The 11,870-nt window shown below is 34.0% G+C and overlaps 2 protein-coding genes and 1 pseudogene across 2 annotated transcripts in view; 2 read left to right on the top strand and 1 right to left on the bottom strand.

Moving 5' to 3' along the window:
• Positions 1–2,665, top strand: part of LOC105123313 (stress-induced protein KIN2-like) — a 7,903-nt gene extending 5,238 nt beyond the window's left edge. Inside the window, exon 4 of the mRNA XM_011022849.1 lies at positions 2,465–2,665. Within this exon, the coding sequence (XP_011021151.1) occupies positions 2,465–2,539 (75 nt within the window). The 3' untranslated portion in view covers positions 2,540–2,665. The remainder of the gene's footprint in view (positions 1–2,464) is intronic.
• A 380-nt stretch (positions 2,666–3,045) lies between these two features.
• Positions 3,046–5,421, bottom strand: LOC105123314 (cell division cycle protein 48 homolog pseudogene; annotated as a pseudogene).
• A 2,723-nt stretch (positions 5,422–8,144) lies between these two features.
• Positions 8,145–10,583, top strand: LOC105123312 (pentatricopeptide repeat-containing protein At3g02490, mitochondrial-like). The gene has a single exon (XM_011022847.1). The coding sequence runs from the start codon at positions 8,254–8,256 to the stop codon at positions 10,231–10,233; it is 1,980 nt and encodes a 659-aa protein (XP_011021149.1). The 5' UTR covers positions 8,145–8,253; the 3' UTR covers positions 10,234–10,583.
• The last annotated feature ends 1,287 nt before the right edge of the window (positions 10,584–11,870 follow it).

The following is an 11,870-nucleotide window of genomic DNA, read 5'->3' as shown; positions in this document are numbered from 1 at the left end:
AAAAAATAGTTGAAAACCAACATACCACAAAGTGTTGAGCTTAGTTATTTACAAACAGTTGCATTTTTTTTTTTTGCGGTCATCACTTTACAAATGTTTTTCCACATAAAGTTCCATTGGAATTGGCTCATGTCCAAGAACCGTAGCCTATAAAATAAAAATGTTGTCAGTTAAATGTATTTATAAGAAACAACCAATTAAAAAATGGATGCAATTAAAAAAAATCTTATTATCCTCTTCGCATGTGAAAATAAACAGAACGGAGTTACCGATGTGCATGATAACACAACCGTGAATTTGTAAGCTCCAATTCCTAGCACCAAACTGTGACTGCCGCATGATACGTGCAGACATCACATGATAAATGTATTCCTCCCATATAGTCTCTGATATGTATGTCGGCTTAAAATCCTTCCAAACTGCCATGTCATTCCAGCTTGGTAGATCGCTTTCTTTCGCATATGTTTTTCATTTCTTTTGTATCACATATCAAAAATCACGCAAACAAACAAATTATCTATAAGTAAATGACAAATAAAATTTTAATATTTTGAATAAAAAATTTATCTTGATTTCGATGTTACTTAGTTGTAGCATAATCCTTCCAAACTTTCTTCGCAACATTATCATTAGCTCTATCCAATTCAATTTTTCCCTTGCAATAAACATTTATAAAATCAAAATTTTTAGTAATTTCAATAAATTAAATGAATTAATATAATAAAAAATTAAGTTAATACTAATCTTGAATCTTGAAAACCATGAATCAACCTATAGTTTTCATTTAGAATGTTTGAAAGCTTGACTCCATTGAAATAATAAAATTTTTATTGATGATTTAAATGTCGAGTTATTATTCGGGCAGCCTCAATGTTTGTAAACATAAAATTGAATAAATTTAATGAAATATTATTTTTACGATATTATTAAACATGTCGTTGTGAAAGCAAAACAACCTTACATTAAAATATCATCTTTACATTCCCTTATACTTATGGGTGAATGGATCCCATTGTAAATGGATCCCTCTCTACATTGCGACATTGCACTTGATAAGGTTAAGTCATAAGTCGATGCTTGCGACTTAAATGTTTCTTATTGGTCAATACCTAATAACTCATGGTTGTTATTATCGTTGTTAGAAGAACTAGCAGTGATCTTGTTCTCTTGATATACAATTTTTTTTCGTCAAGGCATCTACACATATTTAGGAGGGAACAATTTTTATTATTTAAAAAAAAAAATTGACAGCACCTACTCTGTACAGGAAGCTACCTAAAATTTTTAATCCTGTAAATAGACAATATATATAGTGGACCTAGTAAGTAACTTCTTTCGCTACACTACAAATCATAAAATATATTCAAGCCATGAAAAAAATTTATATGATAATTTGATTTAATAAATCAAACTTAAAAACTCTTAATTCAATATTATTTTTTTAAAACACTATATTTGATTTAATAATATGATAAATAAACAACCATAAAATCAATAATGAACCTCATATCAAGGTATTTTGTAAATTCAAAGCACTATTTTCTAAACAAAAATCCATTATTGTCTTAAAAGCAAATTTTAAATGAAACATTCAAATAAAATCTCGGTGCTTTGATAAACAAATATAAAAAATACAAAGTTTATGTTAATTAAATATTCAAGATTTTTTTTTTTCATATTAGTCACATAAACTAAACATATTTTTTTCTCACTTGGCTAATAAAATTTGGACAACACTTACATGTACGAAATGTTGGTGTCTATTAGGGTTAAAGATTTTCGATCTTTTTTTAATTGAATTATTTATTTATTTTGTAAAACAACCAAAGAAAGTTAGCACATGAATTATTCACAAAATTCACAAGCCACCTGGTCAAAGGCCCCCAAAATCTCAACCTCAATAACGGATGTTATTTCAAGCAATCTATAGCTCGACACGTGGCATTGTACGTGTCCAGCAATGGACTGGTTTTAATGAGTATAAATTATGGCTGCCATGGCATTTCTTTACCACCAAGAGTTTTGTTTTTCAAGCATTTGAGCTTTCAATTTATTTGAGTTCTTCCAAATCTTTTAAAGAAATCAGAAACCAAAGATGGCTGACAATACCCAGAAGATGTGCTTCCAAGCTGGTGAGACCAAGGGCCAAGCTCAGGTAAGCCTATGAATTTTATTTTTTTTATTTCTTCCTTTTTATTTATGAATGTTCATGATATTTCTCTTCCAATACATGACAAGGGATGGATTTTGTTTGTTTCAGGAGAAGGCCAGTACCTTGATGGACAGAGCTGGTAATGCTGCTCAATCTGCAAAGGAATCAGTGCAAGAGGTTCTCAAATATTTTCCTTCAGTCTCGTTTTCTATGTTCTTTTTAGAGAATTCATCCTCACCACTACAATAGCTTGTGCTCAAGAATACAATGAACAAATGTATAATTTAATTATGATACTTGTTCTTGGTGTAGGCTGGTCAACAGGTGATGTCTAAGGCACAGGGAGCTGTTGAAGGAGTGAAGAATGCAACTGGCATGAACAAATGAATTAGCTGAATGGAGCAGTCCAATAATTGTCTATAGCAATTTAGAAATTAAATGCAATGTTCATCTATTGTTTTGTTTCTGTCATTTCCTTTTGTATAAAGAAGAGAGCTCCCTCTGTAGCTCTCTTGTGATGTTTGCGGGTAGATGTTGCCCTAATTAGTGAAATTTTACTTCAGTTTCGTACTTGTTTAAAGATCTTTTGTCTCAGTTTATGAGAGCACAACATTCCTTCATCTTCATGGCATCCTGCATGTCCAGATGGCCCTGGCCCTCTATATCTATACTTTGCTATATTCACTTATCGAATATTTGGTGTTTATGAATCTGACAGGTCTAAAGTCCCTGAAGTATTAGTTCAAGAGTAGCTTAGAATTTCCATAACATTGCTTCACTTACATTGCGATCATCACTCTTAATGAATTTTAATCCATTGCAATTATTGCTATTATTATGAAGAAACAAAATTAACTGAAGTAGACAAAAAGAGGAAAAATACAAACACCTAATTAATAGAGTTCATCATCCCCGCCAGCTGAAGTCACAACTAGATTAAGACCATCAGCTGATGTCGCCGCCTCCGAAAATTTGAAATCAGAACCAAAACCTCTGGATTGCTGCAAAGTTTGAGAAAACATCTGGTACTTGAGAATATCAGAGTCACTCACACTCCTCCTAGCGTACCTCATGGACTCTTCAAAGTGAGAAACCTTAAGCCAAGTCATTCCTTCTTCCATGCTGTCTTCCAGGCCCTCGAACTTCCTCTTGATATCCTTTTCGATGTCCTCCCTGACAGCATATTTGCAAGCCCTCTGACATATTTCTGTGATATCAGCACCACTAAAGCCTTCAGTGTTCTTGGCAAGAACTTGGAGGTCAACATCTTTTGCGACTGGTGATTTTCTCAAGCAAGCTTTAAAGATCTGTAGGCGAGAACTTTCGTCTGGCAGAGGGATATAAATTAGCTGGTCAAGGCGACCTGGCCTCATAAGTGCAGGGTCGATTATATCAGGCCTGTTGGTAGCACCAATTACAAAAACGGTTTTCTTGGCTGATAAACCATCCATCTCAGTTAGGAGTTGGTTCAAAACTCTATCAGCTGCACCACCAGCATCTCCTACACTGTTTCCTCTTTGAATAGCAATGGAGTCAAGTTCATCGAAGAATATGACACAAGGAGCAGACTGGCGTGCCTTGTCGAAAACATCCCTGACATTGGCTTCACTCTCACCAAACCACATGGTTAGAAGCTCAGGACCCTTGATACTGATGAAATTAGCTTGACATTCGTTGGCAATAGCCTTAGCCAGCAATGTTTTGCCACAACCAGGAGGACCATAGAAAAGAACTCCTTTAGAAGGTGACATGCCGAACTTCTCAAACTTCTCAGGATGCTCCACCGGATATTGAACAGTCTCTTGAAGCTCCATCTTGACCTTCTCAAGACCACCAATATCCTCCCATCTAACATTGGGAACTTCCACAATGGTCTCACGAAGAGCAGAAGGATTGCTGGTTCCGAGAGCAATGCTGAAGTGCTCATTTGTAACGGCCATGGAATTAAGAACCTCAGCATCAATGGTATCATCTTCCAAATCAATGATGCCCATCTTTTCCCTAATGCATTGTAGGGCAGATTCGCTGCAAAGAGCTGCAAGATCTGCACCAACATACCCCTGAGTTCCTTTGGCTACATTTTCCAAGTCTACATCTTCAGAGAGCTTCATTTTCTTTGTATGGACACGAAGAACCTCAAGGCGACCAACTTCATCTGGAACACCAATATCTATTTCTTTGTCAAACCTTCCAAACCTCCTCAATGCAGGGTCTAGACTGTTAGGCCTGTTTGTAGCTCCTATAACAATAACATGGGCACGAGCCTTTAGCCCATCCATAAGAGTCAGTAGTTGTGAAACGATTCGTCTCTCTACTTCCCCACCAGTTTTCTCACGTTTGGGAGCAATTGAATCAATCTCATCAATAAATACAATTGCAGGAGCGTTCTTTTCAGCTTCTACAAAAGCTTTTCTGAGATTTTGCTCACTCTCTCCAGCCATCTTGGACATGATTTCTGGTCCATTGATACAAAAGAAGAAAGCCCCAGTTTCATTAGCAATAGCCCTTGCTATCAATGTTTTACCTGTTCCAGGAGGACCATAAAGCAGAATTCCTCTCGGTGGCTTCACACCAATGGTTTTGAAAAGTTGCGGAAACCTTAATGGCAGTTCAACCATCTCCCTGATTAGTGCCAATTGTTTCCTAACGCCTCCAAGATCATCATAGCCAATACCATCAAGCCTTTCCTCATCTTCCCTCTTCACAGCTTCCCCTTCACAGAAGATCTCCGTATCAGGCTCAACCACACAGTACTCAGCAGGATCGGTCTCAATGACCTTAAACTCCACACTCCTCATTCCTCCTCTGACAAGGAAAAGATCTCCTTTCCTGACAGGACGATGAGAATCCTTAAAGTAAGGCTTCAAGTAGGCATCAAACAGACTGCCACTAAGGCCATCAACTGTGTCATCCAAAGGCAGAATGTGAACCCTCTTGCCATACTGCAAGTTCGGACATAGCTGCACCGAAACCATATCGCCAAGCCTGACCCTTAAGTTTGACCTCGCAACCTTATTCATCAGAATCTTGGGCTGATCGCAACGATCATCAGCCAGGGCAATACAAACTGTATCCCTCCTCTTCTTTCCCTTGATCAACAAGATATCCCCGCGGAAAATATCAAGTTGCTCCATTGTAGCTGGATTGAGCGTGATGACAGAGTTGTCATCGTTAGTGGCTTCATCAACAAGAAGCCTGTTGGGTGCCTTCTTGTTGCGCTCCATAATTGAATCACTAAAATCTCTCTTTCTTTTGTTTGTGCCTGCCTGGTGTCCTCTCATTAACCCAAAGAAAGAGCAAATCTTTTGAATGTGAATTAATGTCAATACCACCGGTGTTTATATACAAGTCTCTTGTTCCTTTTCCGTGTTGTTTATGGAATCAGACAAGTACTCGGATTTTTTTTTTTATTATTATTATTTAGATTTCCGATTCTCTTCGATTTCCTTCCTTGCTACTACTTATCAAGCTCTATATGTTTCTTCTTGCAAACAATGGAGGTGAATTCGGACCTGGGCTATCCTTCTATATATTTTTTTTGTTTATAAAATTTTTTTAAAGAAAAATAGAAAGTAGTTAGGCAAGGGTGTAATAATTCAAGGTCCTTGTACTTTTTACTTTGTATACAAGTAGTCCCTCATCAAAATAATTTCTTAATCCAACACCTATATTTTTAAGTTTTTCATTACGGAGGGTCCATCTCTCTCTCTCTCTCTACCTCTCTCTCTCTCTAGTACAACTTTTATTAAACTTTGAGATGTTTCTTGGAATATATTAAATCTTAAATATTTTTATTTTTTTCTTTATATCTTTTTCTTGAAGTAAATCATAAAACACCTAAAAAATCAATTAAATCAAGAAAATTGAAAAAGTAAAATACTAGAAAAAACCAAGCTAAAAAAAAATTAATCATTAAAAAACCCAAAAGAATTCCTTCTTATTTTGGTTTTAAAAATTTAAAACTAATTGAACTGAATTGAATGAAATCGGTAAACAACCCCCAAAATAAATAAATAAATAATAACCTAGGTTTCTCGTTGATATCCAAAAACAACCCTTATTAAAATATAAGAAAGTTTTGAGTTCAAGTCTTTTGTGTGAATAATTATGGGTTAATAGTGGATATTCCTTAAAAAATAAAATGGATAAAATTATAACCTGGAATGTTTTTTTTATACTCTTTAAAAGTATGTATTATTTTTTAAAAAATCAAATTTATGTGGTTTTTTTTTTTATAGTTTTGATTTGTTCATAGCAATATATATTTAATGTATTTTTTTAGCAAAAAATATCATGTATCTCAATTCCAAACATGTATAAACAAGTGGTAGATGACCAGTGAGGATTCAATTTGTATTTAATAAGAAAAAAATATTTAATATTTTATGGGTGAGAAAGAGTAGAATTTTTTTAAATTTATTTTTAGAAAATAATAGAATTCATATTTTATTTGATTGATGCGTCCTACAATTCATCTCATATTTTAATTCTCATGTTTTTCATATTTTCTAATTAATCCTTATGATAAAGTTAAGTTTTTGTAGGAATTAAGGGCTTATATGTGAATCTCCATATACTTAGGGACTAATATGTATGTTTCCTCAACAAAGCCCTACACAAATTGATATAATTTGCGGGATCTAAAATTTTTTATCGCTGCAATTCAGCTACATTTTCAATTGAGTCATCAAATTATTCATTTTTTCTTAATCATAATTTTTTATACAATTGAGTCTGATATTATTTTGAAAGGGTTGGTGTGAAGATCAATAATATTTTCTTTCTCTTCTTATTTTTGACATTAAAAAAGTTAATATTGTCTATGTTCACCAAGCCAATGTAGAGAAGTGTGCCTGTAAAATTACTTAAGATAAACATTTTATGTCAATTTATATGTAAATTGTTACCATTATGAACATAAAAGTTTATTAATTAAATATTATTTAATCAATAAATTATATATTAATTAATAAAAAAATAATTTATCAATGTATTCCTTTTCTTTTGCCAAAAACACTAAACGTAATACACATATTATGTATTATGATTATATTAATAATACCTAATTATATGATATCATATTTGTTTAACCAAAACAAGTTTATAAATCTTAATAACTTTACTTGCATATATTCATTTTTACAATAAAATAATTGATATATTTTTAAATCAAACCAAAACATTAATAAAAAGAACATTAACGTACATAAGTCTAAAAAATTTGATAGTTCATAATAAATAATATAAAATGCTTAGCAAATTCATCTATAGACAAGTAGGACAAAATCAAATCTAAGAAAATGTTTATTTGTGTCAAACATGCAATTTTAAAAAAATAACCATAATTTTAAACTTGATAGTTGAATCATATTTAATTTTTACCTATTTTTTGTAACATGAAAATAATATACTAATGATTTATAATGTACTAAAAAAATTAAAAATAGAGTCAGATAAGATATCAATTTAAAAAAAAACAAATAACATTGAAATTAAATTTAAAAAAAAAACCTTCAAATAAACTTATATGTATAAGTTGAGCCTGATAAAACATATTATTTAATTAAAGTTATTAAAATATCAAATAAAAATACAAAAAAATGTTAAAAATTAGAAAATAATAAAAACTTAAAAAATATTATTAGCTACTTAATCAATGACCCAATCCAATGGGCATATTTGTCCTTGAACTTTTCATTTCATTTTTTAAAAATTATAGCATTAATCTTTAAATAAGTATTTTTTCTAAAATCCAAATCCATGCAAGGTTTGGCATTCTTGCTTGTAGTTGGTTATAATTTCAAAGGGAAGGAATAGCTGAAAATGGCCAAGTCTAAATTTCTTTTTTTCTTTTCAAAAAATGTCCAAATCCCTAGAATTCCAATTGAAGAAATATTTTAATTTAGGACTTTAGAGTAAATTCGTATACAGACAAGGACCAAGTTGTTGTTTTCCCCAAAAAAAAAACAATAACCACAGACCACCCAAATCCCCTCTTAAACCCTAAAAAGTTAAGATCGCCACTCGCTCTCTGCTTAGCACGCACGAACGCCAAATCTCTGTTTCAGGCTCCTCAAAAACCCTAACTTTACACTGTAGAAATGAGACACTCATGGAGAATTCTTCTCTACCGAAGCTACCCTCGGCCATCTCTCAAATTTTCCAATCAATTCCAGGTACTACAGCAACACTCTCCTCCTCCACTTCGCTGTCTGTCTTCTTCTCTTCACACACTATCGCTGCAAGATTCTCATTTCTCTAAAACCCCACAAAAACCCAATATTTATAACAGAAACTCATTTTTTGCTCGTAATTTATCATCTGAAGCATCATTAGTTGAGCCCACAAAAGACCCAGATGTTGTTTTGCTTGTTTGTGATGTTTTTACCAAGTTTGATGATTCTGATGATATTGGTAAAGAATTGGAATTGAGTAGTGTTGTTATTAGTCATGACTTGGTTTTGAAAGTTTTAAAGTCATTGGGATCGAAACCAGGTGTGGCTAAGAGGTTTTTTGATTGGGTTTTGAAGAAGGACAGTGAGAGATTGAGCTCTAAAAGTTATAACTGGATGTTAGGGATTTTGGGGGTAAATGGGTTGGTTGCGGAATTTTGGGAATTGGTTGATAAAATGAAGACAAAGGGTTATGGCGTGTCAGGGGTTACCCGGGATAGAGTGTTGGAGAAGTTTGAGAAGGAAGGGTTAAAGGGTGATATAGAGAAATTAAAAGGGGTTTTTGCGACGGGATCCATTGATAATTCAGTCGAAAAGATTGGGTTGAGAATGAGTAGGATTGTTAGGAGTAAGTTTTGGGGAGAGGATGTTGAAGGGGAAATTAAGGGTTTAAGTGCTGAGTTTTCTAGTGGTTTGGTGAAGATTGTCTTGGAGCATTTAGCAATGGAGCCAACAAAAGCATTGATATTTTTTAGGTGGGTTGAGGAGACTGGGTTATGTAAGCATGATGGGAGGAGTTATAATGCCATGGCTAGGGTTTTGGGGAGGAACGATTGTATTGACAGGTTTTGGAAGGTTATTGATGAAATGAGGAGTAACGGATTTGAAATGGAGGTGGAGACATTTGATACAGTGCTGGCCTGGTTTATGAGGAGGAAAATGATTAAGGAGGCTGTAGAATTATATGAGTTTGCAATGAATGGTGCAAATAAGCCTTCATCTAAATATTGCACCTATTTGTTGAGGAACATAGTTGTTGGTAAACAGTTGGATATTGGTTTGTTTTCAAGAATTGTGAAGGTATTTACTGAAAATGGGAATGTGTTGACAGATTCTATGCTTGATGCAGTTCTTAAAGCTCTAAGAAGTGTTGGTAGGTTTAAAGAGTGCAATAAGATTTTAAGAGAAATGATGGTTGCTGGTTTTGTAGCTAGTAGTAATTTGCAGAGAAAGATTGCTTTTGGGCTTACTAGTACTGGTAAGAATTATGAAGCAAGTGAATTTGTGGACCATATGGAATCATCTGGCAGAGATTTGGATTACAAGGCTTGGGCATCTTTAATTGAAGGACATTGTGTATCTGGGGATCTTGAAAAAGCATCTAATTGTTTCAAAAAAATGGTTGAGAAAAAGGGAGTTACTGGTGCTGGTTATGCTGTTGAGTTGTTGGTAAATGCATATTGCCTCAAGAACAGAGCAGTAGATGCATGCAATCTTCTGTGTGATTATGTCTGTCAAAATCAGTTACAACCTTGGCGGACTACATACAAAGTATTGATAAGTAAGTTGCTAGTGCAGGGCAGATTTAAGGATGCCTTAAATCTGTTGGGGTTGATGCAAAGTCATGGAATTCCACCTTACATAGATCCATTTTTTGAGTTCGTATCAAAATCTGGAACTGGAGATGATGCCATTGCTTTTATGAATGCTATGTCCACTAAGAAGTTTCCATCTATATCTGTTTCTCTCCGTATGTTTGAAGCCTTTTTCAATGCCAAAAGGCATAGCGAAGCACAAGATTTCCTGTCTAAATGTCCAGTTTTCATTCGGAATCATGCTGATGTTTTGACTCTTTTCTGTTCCATGAAGTCTAGCAAAGATACTGCTGCTGCAACTGTATCTGTGTAGGTTTTTGTTGGAGTGTATGACAAAGTGTATTCTGCGACGTCAATGTAGAATGGCATTGTTTCAAAAATTTTGATACAAACATTTTCTACACTGCTTGAAAACTTCTCTTAGGCATATGATTACCTTTGTCAAGTAGAAAATAAGATTTAGTGATTCATGTTTCTGAAGTATTTCTTGCCTTGTCTTATCTTGCTGTTTTGGTTTTATGCTTGTATATAGCATGAACTGTGCTATGCATCTGAACTTAAAGTAAGGTAGTTTGGTTTTTAACTTTTTCTTGTGCTTGATGTGCTGTGTAATTGTTAGTTGTGCTGCCGAAAGATATAAATTTGTTCGGTTCATTCCTATTATGCATTTGACATTATGGCATACAATTATTAGCTTTCTTAAACTTTTTTAAATAACTTTGTTGTTAGCCTTGATACTGTCAGATTGTAAGATTTATCCCCAAAGTAAAGCTTCCTTGATTTTTTAGCAATGTCCAGGTGGAAATCTTTGTGACCCTCTCTGTCATGTGATATGCTAAGTACGTTGTTTATTATCTTGAAATAATCTTGTTTCTACATTTCTTCTTGATTGATTGATGCTCTTCATTTCTAAAACCATAAATATATTGTAGTTCACCTGCAAATTATGAGGTTGAGTTCATATGCTATACACTGGGAGTTGCTATTAACTCCTCGATAGAGCATCTTTTAGGAGTCAAATCGATCTTTCCCAGGTATTGTAAGGAGAGTGTTTCCTAAATGAGGTAAATAGTTGTCCAGTTTAATATAATAGTATCAACCTTACTGTTTGTCTTGAAACACAATATTATAGGAGCCCCCTCTGACATTTCCAGCCTTCTCTTTTGATGGTTGCAAGATAAAGAGTGGTGAATTCTATCTCTTCTGTCTGACCTATTTTGAAGCAGCAGCAAACTGGAATTTCTTCTTGGAAATTTGGGTAAAATACAATTTTGATTTAAAATTATATTGTTGTTGGGCTCTCTCCAACCTTACCATGTTGGATGGCATAACCTGAGCTTCTTGTATTGCATATGATATGGTATTATTTTTAGACTATAGTCGTGCCTATAGTAAATAACAAGAAAGGCAATCTCCCTTTGCAGCTGAGTTCTTCCAACGGCTTTATTCCTATTAAGAGCAGTTAAATTATTGTGTTTTTCTTTCCTTCTATGTAGTTTGTTCCCTAATAGAGTTGGCTTCATATAAATCAGGTATAAAGTCTCAGTTTGGCCACTTTCCCTAGGATGCTGTCCCAGACTTCACTCTCTCGGCTTGTGTAAAGGATAAAAAGTAACAACACACTTTACTGGAATGAGTAAAGCATTATACTATGTTTTCCTTTTTTGTTCTTTTGTCTTGCTGTTTGTGGTTAGCTTCTTGCTTCTCATCATTGGTGGTTTCCAGTTTTTGAAATTTAGGCATATACCTTAAATCAGAGCCTGTAGGTTAAAAAATCATATCCAGAAACAGCGTACAGAAGATTGCAGATATAGTTGTGGGTCTTAACCCATGGAAATGAAAATGGAGATGGACAGCTGGTCTCGCTTAGGCTACTTTATTGATGAGCTTTCTTTTGAGTACTCGTTTGATGTTTATGAAGTTACTAATCATACATGGATGATAACTACC

Source organism: Populus euphratica, unplaced genomic scaffold (assembly GCF_000495115.2).
Source record: "Populus euphratica unplaced genomic scaffold, PopEup_1.0 scaffold10.1, whole genome shotgun sequence".
In the NCBI taxonomy this organism is placed as follows: Eukaryota; Viridiplantae; Streptophyta; class Magnoliopsida; order Malpighiales; family Salicaceae; genus Populus; species Populus euphratica.
This window is presented reverse-complemented; position numbering and strand designations above follow the sequence as displayed.